The 21,175-nt window shown below is 33.0% G+C and overlaps 1 protein-coding gene across 1 annotated transcript in view; it reads right to left on the bottom strand.

The window, feature by feature from the left end:
• The window catches only part of ncm (pre-mRNA-splicing factor nucampholin), a 74,560-nt gene that overhangs the window by 24,731 nt on the left and 28,654 nt on the right, over positions 1-21,175 (bottom strand). Inside the window, exons 7-10 of the mRNA XM_076512464.1 lie at positions 13,365-13,500; positions 8,733-8,836; positions 6,682-6,784; positions 1,681-1,743 (exon numbers count right to left, since the gene is read on the bottom strand). Of these exons, the coding sequence (XP_076368579.1) occupies positions 1,681-1,743; positions 6,682-6,784; positions 8,733-8,836; positions 13,365-13,500 (406 nt within the window). The remainder of the gene's footprint in view (positions 1-1,680; positions 1,744-6,681; positions 6,785-8,732; positions 8,837-13,364; positions 13,501-21,175) is intronic.

Raw genomic sequence — 21,175 nt, forward strand, 5'->3', positions numbered from 1 at the left:
AAATAACAGTAGTACATTTGACAAACTGATCCATGTAAACAGGATAAGTATGATCAAATAGCAGTAGTACATTTGACAGACTGATTCATGTAAACAGAATAAGTATGATCAAATAACAGTAGTACATTTGACAGACTGATTCATGTAAACAGAATAAGTATGATCAAATAACAGTAGTACATTTGACAAACTGATCCATGTAAACAGGATAAGTATGATCAAATAGCAGTAGTACATTTGACAGACTGATTCATGTAAACAGAATAAGTATGATCAAATAACAGTAGTACATTTGACAAACTGATCCATGTAAACAGGATAAGTATGATCAAATAACAGTAGTACATTTGACAAACTGATCCATGTATATGTACTATACTCATTGTATTAACCTCTGTAAAACTGAAAAGTTCTTTAATTAAAGAATCTATTGCAATATTTAATTCTTTGTATGATGATTCAAACTCTCTCCCTACAAAGAAATTACCTTTTTGTCCATTTTTTTTCTAAGCCAACCTACATGTTTGCAGACTGCTGAACAATTAATGCTTAGGTTTTCTAAGTTCACCAGTGGTTACCTCTTTCAGAAAAGATACAAGATCTAATGCAAATTTTGCTTTTTTAGACCAGAGCAAGTTACCTAAAGCTATGAGGTCAGTCACTGCAGGTTATATTTTTCTGGGAAAACTTAAATGTTATCTCTACTTGTAGCAAGTGCAGATAATTTTGAACCTTGTACCACTGCATAGAGGATGTACTGTGGTAGATAGGACTGTATCTCAGAACTGCATAACTATTTTCAGTGTTGCTGCTATGGGTTTTTTTTCTCAAGTGGACCAAATATTCCACTGACTTCTTGGAATTGGGCCATCCATGTAATGAAGTAAACATCAACTTTGCAAGTGATAAAAACAAAACACAGTCAACTAATTTTTACTTAAGGAAAAATAAACTGAATCCTTCCATTTTTCTCAGTTGTGAATGAACTGACAATATCTATGCATCTGCTGACAAAACTTATATTACAGACATATTTTTCTTTTATTTTTTCATCATTTTGATGGTAGAACAATGATTTTTTAAAAAATTAGCCACTTCTTGAATGTCTTTGTATCTTTCATTTTCTACCATTTTCAATCACTGATATTCTATAATATCAAGGGAATATCCCTCAAAACAAAATGACATCATAATATAACCAATCACATTCCTAATTCAAACATTTGTGTAATAGCTTGAATTTAAATGCCATGCAATAATTCTTTAGTTAATTATGAATTCATCTGTATCATATTACCTTGAACTATGGTAACAATTAAATAATAAGTACAGTACTCACAAGTGAAACTGGAGCATCCTGGAAATGATTAAAAAATTAAACCAATTACATAAGGGTGAAATTCCCCCAAAAAAAATAAAAAATAGAGATACTCAGCTGGGTAAAGTGGGCCCATTTTTGAAAAAGAAAATTTATGTATAAACATAAAAAACAACAAAGCAACTCAAATAAATCCCAGTACAAACACCATCTTAAAGAATAAATATTGGCAGAATTTCACCCCTGCAACTTATCACTTGCTAACTAAAATACATAATCCACAGCTATTTCAAAACTATTCTTTTTTCTGTATATCTTTTTTTCTGATTAGTTTTTAAAACAACATGAAAAAACAGACTCACTCATTTTTATTGTTTTGTACTTTTCTTCATTTGCTTCATATTCAGGATCAAATTTAAAAACATCTGTAATAAAAAACAAGCTAGAATGAGATTATAACATTTTAACCCAGTGCTAAACAATATTTAAAAAATTCTACTTTTCTTGTAATTATTAATAGCTTCTAATCAAATTAGATTAATTACATTAACAAATTCAATTCTATATACCAAACTACAGTCCTGGATCACCCAACACGTAGACTATGTGCTTAGGGCTCTAGCAAAGCAGTAACACCAAGAAAAAATGAGAATGTTTTTTTAAAGAATTTAATATTTGATATTTCAAAGAAAGCATGGAAGTAGTCATCAGAAAATCTAGAAAGAAGCTATTTTAATTTCAGCATACATCTAAGTTTTGTTTCATTTCAAAAGATAAAAATATATTTTACAGTTTAGCATTGTTTTCATTTTAAATTACATATATATGGGGCACTAAAATCTTTTCAGTGGTTAGGGTCTAAAAAGTCTTAACGTGGCCCTGCCAATTTAACTACGAGTACAAAATTTTTTTAAAATCAATACACAAAAAAACTGAAACCTAAAATGATTGTAATACACTGCATCACCAGAGGGGGTACCCATGTTGTTAACATTTTTTTTTGGCTAATGCTGAAATGCTATCATGTTTAAATCTACTTTTTTCTGTATTTTTTACATCAAAGCTCCTTAACATTCTTGGAATTTAAGTAGTCTAAGGAAATCTTGTAACAAAATATTGTTACAAAACAGGTTTTAAAGCACACAAACAGAAATTCACTTCATCAATATATAAAGAAAGAAGCCCAAACCTTCCTTGTTCTACTACTATATTTCAGATATTGTTTCTCTCATAATTCACATAAATATTTTGAACAAGAGGGGTATTACTGATGTCCTCTGATTTATTAACTTATGACAGTTGAAATACTTAACGACATTGCATGAAATTTAATAAAAAATAATCACTAAATAGTATCTTATTTTACTTTTAAAAAAGTAATAATTTGATTTGGTATTTCTATAATTTTTTAGGTTTGGCAAAAGTGGACAAAAGTTTTCAAAATAACATCACCAATACCTTTATCAGGTTAGGTATCATGATTGTTTCTAATAACAGTTTTGGTTTATCATTTATTTTGAATTAATTATAAGTAAAACAGTTGAATATGATAAAACTTAAAAACGTTTAATAAATACAGATATGACTAAGTGAAATATTTTCCTGTTGCGTACAATACTTGTTAAACCAATGTATTAAACTTACATTCTGTCTCATAACATAATAAAATTTTCATAATTTCCAAATTGATACAATACCAAAAATAGACATTTATTGAATCTACCAAATATTTCCTACCTTTGTTTTGTACTTAAGTCTTCTAATGTTCCCATCATATTCCAGTACTTACCCTTAGTACAACATATTACAAGTCAATATCTTATTAAATCACACGTTATTGTTTAAACCACTTTATTTACTCTACATTTACATAAACAATATATTATAGGTTATTCCTAATCATATTTAAACATTAATTGTCATGACTAACAGTCGATTTGTTTTTACCATTATTACTTCTGAGATCATTGTGAATGTGGACTCCTACAAACTAGAAAAACAAAATAATCAACACAAGTTCGAATTCAGGAGCATAATACATGCATCAAACTCTGTAATGCTGGTTTATCTGCAAAAGTCAATGAAACCAAAGACAGACAGACAGTACAATAAACTGGAATAAAACTAAAATAACCAAATAAAATCATAAACAAGAAAATGGAGGCTGAAAAAGCCCTTTACATAACTGATAATACTCTCAATCAACCTAGCAGACAAATCCTGGATAACTTAAATAAATTAGCCAATTAAAGTACAAATCTATGAAAACTCGGGTTCAACTCCTGGCCACTGCTAGCATAAAAGAACTTTCTCAGAAGTTGCCCATGAAAGGACATACCTATCAGTTACAATATATAATTAAAACTAGTAAGTAATTAGTATCTAATATTAATAATTTCAAAATTAATTATTAGACATAGGTAATCATATGGACTACTAACCATGACAATAACTGACACCATATCACCACAAGCATACAGTATTTAAGTGTTGGCTATGGTTATTTTATAAATCAAGCTTTTTTAGTAGTATACTCCATACCATTTAGTGCATTATCATAAAATGATGTACTGTGGTAGTTTTGTAAAATCTACTTGTAAAGAAGACAAATCACATGAGAAACAAACACTAATTAATCATATTCTTAAAAGATGATAGTTTCTTATGAAATATAAACGTGTAGATTTATGTAGTAACTAATACCAGAAAAAAAATTACAATTAACAGTAAGATCTTAATTACAAGTAATGGACAAACTACAAAGGACTTCTATGACTATTCTCGCTCTAAGGTCATCACTTGTGTACCCTCTCTCTGCTAACATTACAGATACTAGTTAAAAACTATTTATATGTTAAAGATTACACTGCATAACAAAGTTTTTGCTTCTTGAACACTGTTGGGTGTTCCCTATAAATATTGGGCTGCTGATCATGAAAATCACATCCAAATTTACCCATCACATACTGTTTCATCGAAATCTTCAGTTTTGTCATGTTTTTTTCTTATATTTGTGTCCAAAAATTTTCGTTCCTGTAAGAGACCTATGAATAATGTTTTGTGCAGACTGGGCATGTCCAAGCATGAAATCAGGCCAGGTTGGAAGCTGTTCTGTGGAAGTATGCAGTTCGGAGCCAGCTTGACACTGTCTCAGCAGGCTATAAAAGTGGTTTGCATACACAGATGCTGCTCATTGTATTAATATGGACCTTATAGTGTGTACGTATTGTTTCAGAATATAGCATTGCCTCAGTAGCACTGTAACAAGTAAGTTAGATGTCATAGACGTTTTACAGGATGATTGGTGTCGGTCAATATGTCTCATCAATGTTGTAACAGTCATGATACATTCTGCTATATTTGTGGCAAGTATATGCTTGTTCATCAGAGATGCTCAATGACTGCTCTTGTGAAGAAAGCATATCATCTGTACATCGGCTGTAAAATTGGTGATCAAGACCAGGAATGGGCACCTAACATTTGTTGTGCTATATGTGCTGATTGAGAGATTGGCTAAGAGGTACTTGAAAGACAACACTGTTTGTTGTTCCGATAATATGGCAAGAATAGAAAGACCATGTGACGGACTGTTACTTCTGATTGACTAATGCACCTGGTTTCTTTGCCAAAAACAAGAAGTCAATTGAATATCCTAATCTGCCTTCAGCAATGAGACCCGTGCCACATGACGACAGTCTTCCAATTCCGAAACCATCAGAGGAATGGACCTCAGACGAACCAGATGAAGAAACTGCAATGCAGGGAACTGGCAGTGACATTGATCCGGATTTTAAACTGTGCTCCTCAGGTAATCCACATCTCATAACACAGTCAGAATTAAACGATCTGGTCAAAGATTTGGGTCTGTCAAAAGCAAAAGCCGAACTGCTGGGTTCGAGACTGCAGGAATGGTGTTTGCTGTCACCAGGTACGAAAATTTCTGTTTCTCAAAGCTGCCAAAATGATATAACCAAACTCTTTGCACAAGTTTGACAGTCTTGACATCGAAGGATTGTGCTCTGCTTTGGATTGTGACCATGACCCGCGAGAGTGGCGTCTCTTTATTGATTCATCAATATTAAGCCTCAAAGCTGTTCTATTACACAATGATAATGTTCACCCTTCAATACATGTTGGCTGTGCAGCACACAGGAAAGAAACCTATGAGAACATGGAAATGTTGCTGAAGCACATCCAGTACAGCAAGTACAACTGGAATATCTGTGGAGATCTGAAAGTTGTTGCTCTGTTACTGGGACTGCAGCTCGGCTATACAAAGTACTGTTGTTTCATCTGTGAATAGGACAGTTGTGCCAAAGAGTCACATTATTCTAGACAGAGCTGGCCACTCCATAAAAAATTAGTTCCAGGACAGAAAAATGTGGGACACGAACCGCTTGTCGACCCGGCAAATATTTTTTTGTCTCCTCTTCACATAAAATTGGGACTTATGAAGAATTTCGTGAAAACAATGAACAAAGAAGGTGAAGGTTTTTGTTATTTAAGACAGATGTTCCCAAGAATAACTGAGGCCAAGATCAAAGAGGGCATTTTTGTTGGCCCTCAGATCAGGCATGTTATGAGTGACAAGCAGTTCGAAGATCTGTTAGTTGGGCCAGAAAAGATTGACTGGAAAGCCTTCAAAGACGTTGTTGACAATTTTCTTGGCAATTACAGAGCCCCACATTACATTCAGCTGGTAGACAAACTTCTCAAAGCATACAAAACAATGAAGTGCAACATGTCACTCCAGATTCATTTCCTCCACTCACACTTGGACTTCTTCCCCGCAAATCTCGGTGCTGTCAGTGACGACCACGGTGAAAGGTTTCACTAGGACATTGATACAATGGAAAAACAACATTAGGGCAACAGTAATGCTTGCTGATTACTGTTGGGCACTGCAACGTGATGCACAGGACATTGAATAAAAACGAAAACCAGGAGCAAAACACTTTTAATTATGTTGAACTTAATAGTGTATTAAAAACATAAACACAATTAAATATGTTATTACCAGTAAACAGTTAACTGTCTATTTCTCAGACTTCCTACATGATGAAGCAAAACCAAAACTATATTTGTGCATACCTACCATGTACCTGTCACAATCAGCAAAAACTTTTCAGTAAGCAAAACTTTTCAAAAAATTTGTTGTGCAGTGTTATTAGTATATAGTTATAATTATCATTTCTCTCTAAATTTTGGAAATTAGAATTCAGATGTGCACCTGAGGCCTGAAAAATACTTTCAGGTTTACATACGGCCAAGATATATTACTTCAACGATATCTAATAAGCAATAATTTATGTAGACATAGCTTCAAACACAACACAATTCAGTTAGGACAAATTTCCACTCACTCAACAGGTCTTCAGGATTAGTGGCTTCTTCAAGTGTAATAAGGTGAGTATACTGGTCCTCTTCTTCAATTAAGTCCAACTCACTTATACGTGATGGATGATCCTATAGTAGCATAATAAAAGTGAATCTTATAGATTAAGTATCAATTTACATCATTTTGAAGAAATTCCCATTTAATTTATGTTTTTAAGTTTCAGAATGGAATGTTGCAGAATTTTTCATATAACCACAGATAATTGTCACAGGTCCATTGTTGAATATAACAAGGTATCAGTTATACTGAATTTAGAGAAGAAAAAACAAAACAAACAACAACTATCATTGTTGTGGCATTAAATCCTAGAATGAAATGTTATATTCACACACTTTTTATTTGAAATTCAAACTGGATTGACCAAGAGGGTTATGAGAAGAAATACATGCAATCTAACTGAAATTATATTACATTTCTGCAGCCTTAAAACATTCTCTCTTTACCATCTAAAATATTTACTAATAAAATTAATAATACATTATTACTCTCAACAAATACAATTTCTGTTTTTTGTTGTTGTTTTTTTTTACTGCCATTCACACAAAACAGTTCTTTTTGTAATAATGAGCAAAAAATAATACCCACAGAGTTCACTGTTTAAAACAAAAGGTAACTGGAAATGCTACTTCTAAACATCTGGCTTGCCACTCAGGACTGATTTACCCAAAAGGTCACGACAGAAACATTTTAGTAATATTTCGTTATAATTATTCAGATATAAAGATCATATTTTGTGAGTAAAAATGATACTTCAAGTGAAAGTTATGCTTCAAGATGAGAGAATAAATTAATTGCAGTTAAATGTTTCATATAAAAACATTTCATTACTAAAATCTTGTTTGAAAACCTTAGTCTGAATTATGCAAGGTAATTAATGCAAATTGCTATTTAGAGTAAACTTGAGATAAAGTTATTAACAAAATGAAATCAATAATTTAAAAATATGAAAAATTCAGTTTTATGACAAATGAAATTAAATATGACAAGGGATCTTAATTAAAAATAACAAATCTACTTTTTCTGTTTCAGCAGTAATGTTTAATTCCAGGTTTATAATTTTTCTCACTAACACAATGATGACAAAGTAAATAAGAAAAATGTACACCGAGTGAAATGATTCATTGCAAAATTAGGAATATCTTTTAATGATCCATTACCAATTTCTTCTTGTTTATCTAGACGTTTTTAAATATTAAATAGTTTTTATTGCTACAAATAAAATTATCACCCATCTAACATGATTTAACCTTTATTTGAAAGCAATAATTAGTAATGAATCTAACATAAAATGTTGGAAGTTTTAATATTAAGTGTAATTGGAAAAAAAACAAACTATTTTCACATGAATTATTTTGTGTTGTAATAAAACTGGATGCTTCAGCACACAATGGCAAAACATAAATCCTGAGTTTCCTAAAATAAGGAAAACAAATTGTAAAACAGCCTATAATTGAACTACTTTACTTCTGATGAAACAAAAAATGTAATTCAAGTTGGATAAATGTCGACCGACTTACAGTGTAACAAACTTTGAACGAAAAATGTATGATGTACAAAGAGAAACTAAAAGGTATTCACAGATATATGCAGAAGGAAGGTATGACAAACATTTTCATACACTGAAGAAAAGATAGCAGGTCACAGTTCTACCACTAGTGAAAATTAAATATTTACTTATTAATTTGGGTTTGTTTTTTTACACAATATACTTTCCTTACTTTATTCAATTTTCAAATACTTTAAATATAAAGTAAAAACATATAATACAGCTTCATTAATTCATGATTTGTATTGCAAATAGTTTTATTAGTTTTTGTTTAAAAGTGAGAAAAGCATGTTATAAAAAACACACACTGAGTATTTACACATACAATCCTGACAAAAATTCAAGAAAAGCATAAGGGCAGTTTTTCCATGAAATTCTATTCTATCATAACTTTCTCCTAGTCTTACCTATTTTGTACTCCTCTATCAATCTATCAAACTCAATCTTCCTTAAATTTTATTACAGCTTACCTTAAAATTATCCTTTCTTATTGCAAACATGACTTCAATCATATATTGTACTCTTTTGTCCAGCTGACTTTCATGGAGAATGTTCCGTAATCGTTCAAAAACGGCTACATAAAGAGAGTTCAAATTTAAATTACCTAATAATTAATAAATTACTTACACCTAACATTCAACTACCAAAATAACATTACAACATAAAATATTAACCATAAACTGTGCAGTAATAAAATACCAAATGAAAAAAATATAAACAGTAAAAGCTTAATTCTTTGTCAAGGTCATTTTGAAGCTTAACTGGACGTTTCACAATATTAATAACCTTGAAACAAAATTGTTGTTTTTTTAAATTCCTCCTAATCTATTAATTGCAGCTTTAAAACAGAGGCTAACCACATACTGAAGATCTTTTGCTGAGGTTAAATCACTTTGAACACACACACTAATTTTCAGGATTAAGAATTATGAAATATGGTGTAATGTTATTCAAACTCTCACATTTTAAGTTAATTAAGTAACTTTGAAAATTTCTTTTTTCTGGGGAAAAAAGTAAACAAAATATCACAGTGATGATTTAATCTTGAAATTTTACCCATTTTTAATTATCTAAACATTATAATCCCACCAACAAAAAGGTATTAAAATATTTTCCTCTCAGTCAACCACCATAAATTGTGTTTGTTTGTCGTTCAACAACATACTATACATTAGCTATCAAGTTTTGTGAATGCCACTTGTAACAAAGCCCAGTTTTTAGGTTTATAGTTTTCAAATTTCCTTCTGATCCACTGTGAGAGCCATGAAATTAGAAAACACTTACATGCTTTAATTTTATGTTACTTTTGTATATTTATTATCTGAACCAACTATGATTGGGTCACATATCCTTTCATTAACTGTTGTCCCCAAAGAAACCATGCAAACACAGCTGATCCACATCAAAACAGCAATATGCCTGAACTGATTTACAACTGTCACTTTAACAAAACTGATTTAACTTCAGTTTTCAGGTTTTCTTGAGCTCCTCAGGTGTCCCAAGACTATTTTTAGCTTTAGTAATTCTTATAAATTATTCAATACATCTTCATGAAATGTTTGTGAAAAATCACTTTAAATAATGAAAAATAAAACATGTTATCTTTATTTTCAAATAGTTAATTATTTTCTTTAGTTATTTTAATCAGAGATATACAGTTCTTACATACACAGTCTGACCACAATATTCTGGTCTTCTACTGCTATCTCATACGCATTTATAGAAAACTGCTTAGCTGCATTTGAAAAACAGGCACATCATGTGATGTCCTAGATGACCACTAAAGATTTGTACATGCACACATGGTCATTTCATAGATAAGTAGGTTGTTAAACAATTCTTATGGTCAAACGCCTTTCTTCTTATTATAAGGAATGATGATGACCACTAAAGATTTGTACATGCACACATGGTCATTTCATAGATAAGTAGGTTGTTAAACAATTCTTATGGTCAAACACCTTTCTTCTTATTATAAGGAATGATGGAGTCTTGTTTCAAGAATTAGCATCTCTATCAAATACTTCTTTGACAAACTATTCAAAGATGATCGTTGGAATTTGATCAATTGTGAAAACTCAAAATAAAACATATCTGCTACTACAAATAATAATAAAATGACCACCAACTGTTTACGATCGACAAGAAGAAAAGATGAATGCATATGCTTGTAATATTTAACAGATGTCAGACTGTGTCCCAAGACTCCCAAAGAATGAATGCATATGCTTGCAAAGTTTAACAGATGTCAAACTGTGTCCCAAGACTCCCAATTAACCAATTTCTTCAGAAATAGTTAGAATTCCACTACCTCAAATAGTAACATACAAAGCAAAACAAAAACAGTGATGTATCCTTATGAGACCAATATCTAATCTCCTGACAAGAGGTACCTAAATGAAATAATGCCAATAGAAACCATATTCATTCAAATAGCTACTAAACCATGCATTTGGTTTAATTGAATTAAAAAAAGATGGATGTAAAGGTGTTAGAGCTGACAATATTATGTTTCAGGTCACGTATCTTTCAGTTGTTGTAACATTGTGGACATTATACTGATATTCAAGATAAAATAATTTTCAATAAAACTTAGTTTTCTATTAAAGTGGTATTAGAGAATGCTCTTTCCTGATTGTTACTTATTGCTTGGTCTTGTAAAATAAGAAGACAAATATCTTCTTTTGTTTCTGACTCCAACATGACTTTTCTACTTTAAAGTATGAAATATGGCTTTCTGTTGATGGAAGTCATAAAACATTAGTTTTACATTAAAAATGTTAAGATCAAAACAGCAAATTTCTGCCTTAATTAAAGTATACAATGAAACTGGTACCACAGATGACAAGAGCAGGTCCATAAAAATCGCCTAGGCTATCCAGATCAGATGTTGAATACATTAGTTTTACTTCACATAAAAATCAGATGTAAATCTAACAGCTCCAGAACTTCAAGAAACCACTGGTGTTAATGTTCACTAAAGACTGGCTAATAAATCAATATAAAGATGTGCCTATGAGCATTGCTTACATCAGTTACTATCACGTAAAATAACTGATTAATCAAAATTACAATTAAGTTGTGTAATATCACAAAAAATACTCAATGAATCAAAGTTAGTATTTCCAGTTAGTCCTATTTTTAGTTACACATACCCATACAAGTTATTGAAACATGTTATTATAATTTCTCTATTATTTTCAATGAATCCAAAATTATTCAATTTAATTAGTGTTACAACTCACAAAAATAGTTAACTGAAATTAGCATTTCTAATCATTACTATTTATGATTATTTATGCTGTCCAATTCTTGTAAGAATAATCAATTAGTGAACTCAAAAATTAATTCATTATCAAATTACACTTAGTACCAAGCTCTATAAAGTTGACCATTCCACAGTGTGAAGCAAAGTGTCAAAATGGGCTGAATGGGAATGTTGCTGCAAGATAAACTTTGTAGCCCAAAGACAACAAACTGAAGAAACTTAGCTTTTCAAAAACTTCACATATGTGACAAAATATATATGCAAACAGTACTTTGGTCCAATAAATCCAAGCTTGTAGATTTGGAATTCATAGACACCAGTACATTTATCTTATAGATGGTGAAAGATTAACAATTTTGCTAATATGGATAGGTCAAAGTGCACGTCAAACTTTAACGTAGCTGTACTAAAAACACTTAGCATATTTTAAAATTAAAATATATAGTGATAACTGAATGGTTTCCAGTTTATGCACAGTATTGCAGCGATCTACCAACAGCTCAAAAACCTGTTAATCTAAAGCAAATAGGAATCAAAGCTTCAACAGCATTGACAGAATAAACTGTGAACAATGAATGTCTAGAAGTGTGTGATCAGTCATGTTTCATCCTTATCTGTGTTGACGGTAAAGTACCAAGAAAACTCACAAAGCAACTGAACCTTTTAATATTAGACCAACAAACAACATAAGTTACAGAAGCTAATATAATGGTGTAGGGTGTGAACTGCATTCTCATGGTAAGACCTTAAGTTTTCTAGAAAAACAATACCTATCCGAAGCATACCTAAACAATTTTACAGACCACACCAAACTAATGAAGAACAAGGACTATTACACATTAGTAAAGTAACAATCCATTATGCTCATTGTTACCCAAAACTGGTTTGAGGACCATCACTATGGCTCTGGCAATCTCTTTGGTCAGAAAAATTACAATAACTCAAGCCAGACATGCATCTTTGGACTGAACTTGAACATTTCAATCACAACCATAATCTTCTATTGATATCTGTAAACCACAATCTTCTGTTGATACCTGTAAACCACAATCTTCTGTTGATACCTGTAAAGCAATTACAAACCACCTTTCTCAGCAAACAGAATACAGTTAAAACAAGGTATTTCAATATTTTGTAGAAAACAAGTTACAATGAGTAACTTTTTATTGTAGCAAAAATTGATCTTACCCAGTAATGGGTGGCTAGTCTGTGAATGAAGACTCGTGTCATGAAATACACAGTTTTTAATTACTAACAAAGATTTCCTTACAGATATATTAAAAATAGATTCTGTGTCAATGATAAGTGCTCTTGTAACTTCCTAGAAGTTTCATAAGCTACAATTCACAAGCCCTTTTTTAACACAATTGTAAAACATACCCATCTAATATTTCACAGGTCTTTTGATCACTTTATTATAATTATAAAACAAGTTTCATAATATATTTGATAGAAGTAATTTTTATACTGATCTAACATCAAAGAAGATTTAATACAAGTTTCTTTTTATTTACATTCCACTTAAAAATGATTCACCTACCTGGCACTAGCATGTTTAATGGTAAACTAAAATTAATATCCTCTAGCATTTATGTGTGTAATAAACCATCACCAAATTAATTTTTTGAATTCTTTACACCATTTTATAACTCCTTAATACCTTAATAAATATTACTGCATGAAGTCTTTAATTCTTTTCATAATAATTATCATAACTAGTATAGTTCAATATAATCCCACATCCCCTACATACTAAAAGCAATTTTGATATATTCTACACTAATTTTTTTCTTATAAAAAGAACATTTGTCCAGATGTTCATACAGTTCAATACCATTGATCCCACGTGGAGAAACTTCACTCAACATCATCCCACACTCTTTGAGGAAACTGATAGCTAACTCCACTGAGTCATCAGTTGGTGTCTCAAGAAGCAGGGTCAACATTTCCAGGGCCACCACTTCATGAGCCTGAATCATATCATACAATAAAAAACTTACTTTTCTGACAAATACACTTCGAACAAACTAGTTTTTAGTTTCAACCTCCTTTTACCTACTTTATGAGGTTGATTCATATCACAAAATAAACTTACGTTTCAAACAAAGTAGTTTTTAGTTTCATCTTTCTTTTAACTATGTCTCAGTGATATTCTTTGTAGGGTCTTTATTTTTTATCAGATAGATACTGCACTCTGTGGAGAGTGGTGCCTCACCAGGCATTCTTTAAACTCTAAACTTGCATTGTATGGTTGTGTTGACTCATACTTTATCTTTCACAGCTTTGCAATGCCCACCATTGTAGTGGAATGTTTCATAAGATTGCTTGTAGATGATTAGATGGTTGGTTTGACATTATATGGCACAAAGCAGCAAGGTTATCTATGCCAAACATCCAGTAAAAAGTTAAAATTAAAGTAAATTTAGTAAAATTCATAAAAGGAAATTAAGGTAAAACAAAACAAAGTTTAAAAAAAACAAAATGGCATAAAACCAATGTTTACATCCAGTCAACAGCAGTAAGAGAAAAACTACAGTATAACAAGTTGTAAAGAACTTTCTGTAGCATAACTATAATTATCATAACTCCCAGGAAAACTAACAGGTAAGTTCAAAAACCACCGTCAGTCACCTGAAGTTGGCCTTTCCAGTCCTGGTTCTGAGTTATTTGACATTATGGCCATTTTCAGAAAGTAAAGTAATAAACGTTTTAAAACATTTGCAGCAAAATTTTAATTATAACTCACCAGGATAACTAATGGGTAGTTCAAACAGCTGCATTAGTCACCTTTCCAATAACGGTTTCAAGTTATTTGACATCATGGCCATTTTCTAATTTCAAATTGAACTAGATGAACTTTGATTCTTAAATGTTAGGGACAGAGATTGGTGTTGAAGTTGATTCATCAACTTTTTTACCATGGAGGTCAAAAGACTTTTCATTTGGTTTGAGAACAATTCTTTTGGAGGCACAGAGAGATCTGTCTGCACTCCCACTGTAGTAGTGGAACAAAGTGCAGCAGCATACATCCAAGATGAAGTGGTAGACAGTAACTTTCGAGCCTAAAGGTAAGTAATGTTTTGATTCATTTTCCAGCACTGTAACTCTTTCTGTTCCAGCCATTTAGGGAAAGAACAAAAGTAAAACGGGTGAGAGCTATTGCAATTGACCCAATGAGGATCTGTTTCACACTTATAGGCATCATGGTTCTTGCCACCATAATGAGCACACATCGAGGAACCATGACGTGACGTCTTTGAGTGATTGAACTGCTGACACTGGAAACAACAGAGATGGTTTGAAATGTATGGCTGAACCCTGACTCTTGATGGTGGCATGTGGCGTGGTGATGTAAATGTCAAAATGAAGATGTTGGTTGGCATCATAATTCCTTCTTTATGAGTGGAGATATGCCTCACTGCAGAAACTCCTTGGGTGGAGAAACCAGCGAGAATCTCTGATTTAGGGAAGTTCTTCAAATCCCTCTCAACAATAACTCCTTGTAATGAATTCAAAGTAGCATGAGACGTACCCCAATAGGTATATCCCCAATTGCCTTTGAATGCAAAAGGAGTTCACTGTGTTGAGATGTGGATGTTTCCACCAATATGTCACCAGATCGAAGCTTCTTTACTGACTGTGGAGAGCCAGCATGAATGAGAAAGGGAGACATCTGCCCTAAAGGTTTGTCTGAAAGAAAATGTAGTATAATAAAATGAGGTACAACAGGTGTTACAGATGTTGAAGATTGCTGCTCAGAATCTTCAAGACGTGATCATTTATCAATGGACTATTTTTTACTATTTTATTTAAGTTTTGTTTGGAGGATCCATAAAAAAAAAATTTCAGTGTCCACTGACCCTTATGAGGGGACAAGCTACACTGACAAACAAGGACACTGCAGCAACGCCAGGGTTTTATGAGCACTATATCCAAATGCTAGCATCAGATACAATGTCCACAACATGCAGATGAATGTTTAGATCCCAGAGGAGGTAAACTGAAAGAACAGAACTTTCCCTGGAAGGTCCCCTCACCACGTACAGGAATCCACACCGAGGGACTTGTAGATGAATAAAAGATATTTTGCTTCATAAATATGTCTGTTCCAGACTATACACCCATGGAGTTCATGGATAATGTCTTTGAACATGAGTGGTCAAGATCTCCATTCTGTTTAAAAGTTTTACAGGTTATCAACTGTGTTTCATTAAGATACTGTGTGACATTAGCTCGATTTGGTTTATTTTTTCCAATGCAATAAAAGTTTTCTTTGTTTCTTTTATATATTGACATTAAATGGATACTTTCAAATACCATTTCATTACTAGTAAAACTTGTAAGTTTTGTTAATGGTATGATAAGACTAATGACACTCGTGTCTTAAATTGTGCTTTTAAATGTAATTCACATTAATGTTTGAAATGTTACCTTTATCATTTTATTCCAGAATAGAATTGTGGTATCATAGGTTTATTCACACTTCCAAAAGTTATCTATATAAATAATATGCTTGCATTTGTCAGTCTCAAGCTTATCTCACAAATTTCTCAATCAAACACCACAAATCTCATATTGATAAAAAGATGTATGTCCAAGAAGTCCATTGAGATTCACTTCACCTGTTTTTTTTTTGGTCAAACTTTTCAATGCAATAAATATGACATGATGACAAAGGTTTATACATTCAGGAAATTTCTAAGTTGTCCCTTGAACAACCTGGCCTGCATCAAAGATTGTCAAGAAAGCTTTATTGGCTGTCCCAAAAAAAAAGAAAAAATCCTCAAAAAAAGTTCTGTTACATTGAAAAAATCAAAACAAATCAAGCTAATGTCACACATTATCTTAATGAAACACAGTTAATGACCTGTAAAACCTTTAAACAGAACAAAGATCTTGACCACTTACATTCAATGTTTTCATTCTAACTGACTTCACTGTCTACCAAGTACAGTAAAATGCAGCTTGTGGCAAAACTATGCTTGTACCAGAATTCTCACACATACAGTCATACCTTAATAAATTCACAATGCCCAAGTACTGCACATGTACATACATACATTACTGGTATGTACTATCATTCTTACTCATAGTTCGTATTGACCTGGAAAGAGGTAAATCTAGCTTTATTTAATTGTTATTCTGTTTCACACTGATCAAAACTTTCATAAAATATGTTTTGTAGTTATAATTATTATGTTCTGTGTAATTTCTGTATTTTTCTGCTTTTCTCATGGCAAGAATTGGCAGCTATTTCCTTTTCCTTTATCCACGAACTCCATGAGTGATATATGGTCTGGAACAAACATATTTATGAAGCAAAATATCCCTTATCCATCTAAAAGCACTATTACAGTGGTGAGCATTGCAAAGCTATGGGAGATAAAGCACGAGTCAACATAGCTGTACAATGCCTATTTAGAGTTTAAAGAATACCTGGTTAGGCACCACCTGCCACAAAGTGAGATCCATGTGATAAAAAGTAAGATAAAAATCCCTATAAATAAAAAGAAGTACAAACAAAAACTTAATATTCAGAGTCACAACAAAATTTGAAGTATGGCCACACATGGTAGACAAAACCCTAACAATGATGAAACCTCAATATGAATGTACCAAGAATGGTTCACATACTGGACCAAAAAATCACCTGTACTAAACATCAAAAACGAATAGTAAGGAAATAGAGTGAAGTGTTGTATCTGATGGAAAAACAACTGGAAACTAAGCCAGGAGAAAGAAGACAATCAAATCACAAGGCAGACCCAAGTGGTAAGAGTTAAATATAAAATACCATGAAAGGAGGAGGACTGCCAGGGAATCAAGAGTTATGAATGTGTACCCTCAATGGAGTAATACAGACTATATAAGAAGGACGAGCCCTGATCAGACACAGAATACTATCAAGATCCAGTAGAAGATAATGACAAGAAATGGAAAGAAAGATCTTTCATTTCTGTCAAATACATCAGCAGCTCAGGATAAAGGAGACATGGATAGAATGATAAAGCTTACATGAAATGTCAATGACAAATAAATCTGACCTTCAATGTAAACAGGCTAAGAAAAGTAAATGTGTTACAGGGAAGATGAAAATGTGAAATACAAAGTGATGCAAACAGAGGTAAATAAAGGGAATGTTGGACCTCACAAATGACTCAATCCAGAATAGTAAAATGCCAGGTAGAGAAATCTATCTAGAAGGAATGCTTAAGCAGGATAAAAACAGGAGAAATAAAAATCCTATGGTATCAAAAAGTGAAAAATTTTGGATAAAGGCCATCTGATACCCAGAAAGCAAGGAGACCAAAGACCCAGATGAGAAATGTGCACCACATGAGGCTTGTCAGTAGGAAATCCCCTGGTAGTAGACACCAACTGTGAAATATGTTCCACAAGCATAGGTACACTTCCATGGAAGATGGACAGATGAAACTAGCCAAGAAGGAAATGACAACGTGTGAAATAGGATCATCTCACCAAGAACCAGACAAATGCTAGGCACGAATAAGTAGAATGTAAAGGTTTTGATGTAGAATATCTAATCAAGATTGACAAAGAAGAGAGAGAGAAATGAATAATGGACACGAGGGTAGGAATAGCTGTTGTAAGCATGGAAACCAAGACTAAGTTAGCCAAGAGGGAACAATTAGACAGACCAAACAAAGAGCAGAGTGGGTAAGAAAAATCTTCTGATGAAGTAATTGTATGTACAAGTACAAATAAAGATACGTGTGATGCTATGGGCTGAAGACATCAACTGCCAGAGCCAATGGATAAGGTAACAGAAATAGAGGCAACTTGGTGTTGAGGCCCATTGCAAAGGCTTCTCCATGGGGAGAACCTCACCAATGGTAAAGATCCCTACAAATGAGTGGATTTAATGTCCCCTCCATAGGATATATCCATTGTGGTGCAAAAAAGCAATTCACATCCAGATTGAAAGCACCCAGAATATAACATGCAATACAGTGAATGTGCAGTGCAAAAGCAAAGAATAAGAGATTCAATGTTTAAAACATAGACCTCTGGACATTATGCCCCTTTTTGAGTGAAACGTGTCACCACCATAGAAACGTCCAAAGGAATTATCCCTAAACAATGTTGGGTGAGAAGAACAGATGGATGAAAGTACTGATGTATAAACAAAAGATGAAAATCAGCAATATGCAATTCACTTCATTCACAAATCAATGGCCCAAAGTTCCTCAATAAATGATCCATCCTCAAAGGGATGCATCCATAAAAAGATGAAGACAAAAACTTTGGGAAGAAAGTGGCTCACCAGCTGATATACAGCTTTAATCCAGCCATCAATGCAGATCGTTTCACATGGAAAGAGGAAGGGAAGCAGAGGTGGATAGTAGATCCTGATCAAGGTTCCTTCATTAGTGAAGTGCCCACTGAAGGGATCTTATATGGGGCACAGCCACATGAAGCACATTCCTAAAAGTGATAAAACTTTGTGAGAGTAAGTGACAGAACTGAGATGTGGTATACCAAAAGTTCCATAGAACTAAGTCATAAAGGAGAAGGCAGTGACTAACTGATATTCAAATAAAAAAAGAGACTGAAATGAACAAGATATTGAATGTTCTGAAGAAGAAATTCTCCAATTTGTCCAACTAACCTACCTGAGCCACCACAAAAAGTAGATGCTGAGTAGGAGTGGTCAATTCCTCTCAGGAATGAGCCAGAATAAACCAGTTGTCCATGTAATAATGAAATCACAGTCCCTGAGCATGGAGATGCTGTGTAAAAGCCCAGACAATTAGATAAAACATGCAAGGTACCAAAGCAAATCCAAAGGAAAGGATTCAAAATTGTTAAACCACACTCAGATGGACAAACTAAAGATAAGGACAAGACTGAGGTAATATTGTTATTTGTAGGTAAACACTGGAGGCATACCCGGAAGTCATTTACAACCCAAGAGAAAAATGCCTATCATAGGGTGAAAATGGACCCCATGATGAACGGAGATAATAAATTGAAGCAGCTAAGGCAAAATAAATCAACTAATGAGCACAAATTCCCAGTTTTCTTGGAAGCAACAAAAAGAATAAAAATCCTATGAAGTATGGGAAACAGGTTCAACTGCCTGATATAAGAGCCATTCCCAAACTGCTTCAAACAGATACCAGTAGGTTAAGGGAGGAGGAAAGGAAATAGGGAAATACAAAACCAAGATAGGAAAATGAATGGCAATTGAAGGTATATGAGGCCCTGATGTAAACAAATGGGCTACAATATTTGTAAAGGCAGAATGTTGGTGGACTGATGTCACCTGAGGTTCAATAATATCCAGGACAGGATTCATGTAGAACATCCCAGAAATGAAGCCAGATGTAAATCACTGAGTGAAATCCAGAGTAAATGAGCCAAAACCATTATGGCACCATGATCTATAAGATCCCAACAACAAAGAAACCAAACCCAAAAGTGAGATGCAGGTTTAAGTGGAGTAGAAAAGGACAAGGGTTTCTCCAGAAAAACCCACAAGGTTAATGTGGGTAGCCTCAGAGAAAGATGAATGAAAGAAGGATATTACAAGAAGTTGATAAGGGTAAGTAGCAATCAAGGATATTCGACATATGGAAGATAGACACACAATCAGGAAGTGACCCGACCAAATAGTTAACAAATAACCAAACAAATGTTGATCTAACAATGAACATACAGAACAATGTTTGGATAAGTGGAAATAATCTGAAGTCCTTGATAAATGCAAAATGCTAATCCCCCTAACACATTTGTAAGGGTAATGAATCAACAAGAACCCAAATATTAGGAGAGAGAGGAAAACCAAGATGTTGGGCAGACTGTTCGTGTAATAAGGATAAAACATCACAAACCTGAGACAAAAACCATTAAAACCAAATTAGGTCTAGGTTAGGAATGGGAATGATTTGCAAAACCTGGAAGCAAAAAAATATGATCAAAGTCTTCATCAACCAGCAAAAGCTCAGCAGTTTCAGTAGGAGCATTGTTGGGGTTAAAGATTTAACCTGTAACATTCAATCAATCAACATACAGAAGTAAATACATCCATTACCAGGTCACTCACAGCTGAGGCCTGAGAAAAATGATATTTGCTGGTGTAACCCCCAAACTCATTACACAGAAAAGTTTCAACCAAATTCATATCGCAGAAATAAAGCAACTTGAATTATCTGAAAAACACAAATATATAAAAATTTGGTTAAATAACTCAGATTAGGTTGAAAAATAACCACTTCTTGAGAAAAACAAATTTTAACATGCAGCAATAAACAAACAAAAGAGCATATTTAAGCTCAAATGCTGCAAAATGAGAAGTGATAGTTTGGTTGAGGGAGTCGCACGCATCATGCGAGTGTACTATGCCTCGACTGATGAAAAGTTGATACATAACGATTTACATGAGAAACAAATTAAAATTACTTGATTTCAGTACCGGTGGAAGTAGAAGGCTTGTGGCATGTATAAAGAAAAAGTTTGCATATAGGGGGCACCACTGAACAAGAATAACTAATCTTGTGAGTGGAGGAATGTACTGTATTGATAATGACAATTACAGGATTGCAAATAATAAGCCAATGAAATGCAGCAATAGAAGTAATTACCAAAATTTTTTTTACAAGTTTGTCCTTTATAATGTTTATT

Source organism: Tachypleus tridentatus, chromosome 7 (genome assembly GCF_004210375.1).
Source record: "Tachypleus tridentatus isolate NWPU-2018 chromosome 7, ASM421037v1, whole genome shotgun sequence".
Classification (NCBI taxonomy): Eukaryota; Metazoa; Arthropoda; class Merostomata; order Xiphosura; family Limulidae; genus Tachypleus; species Tachypleus tridentatus.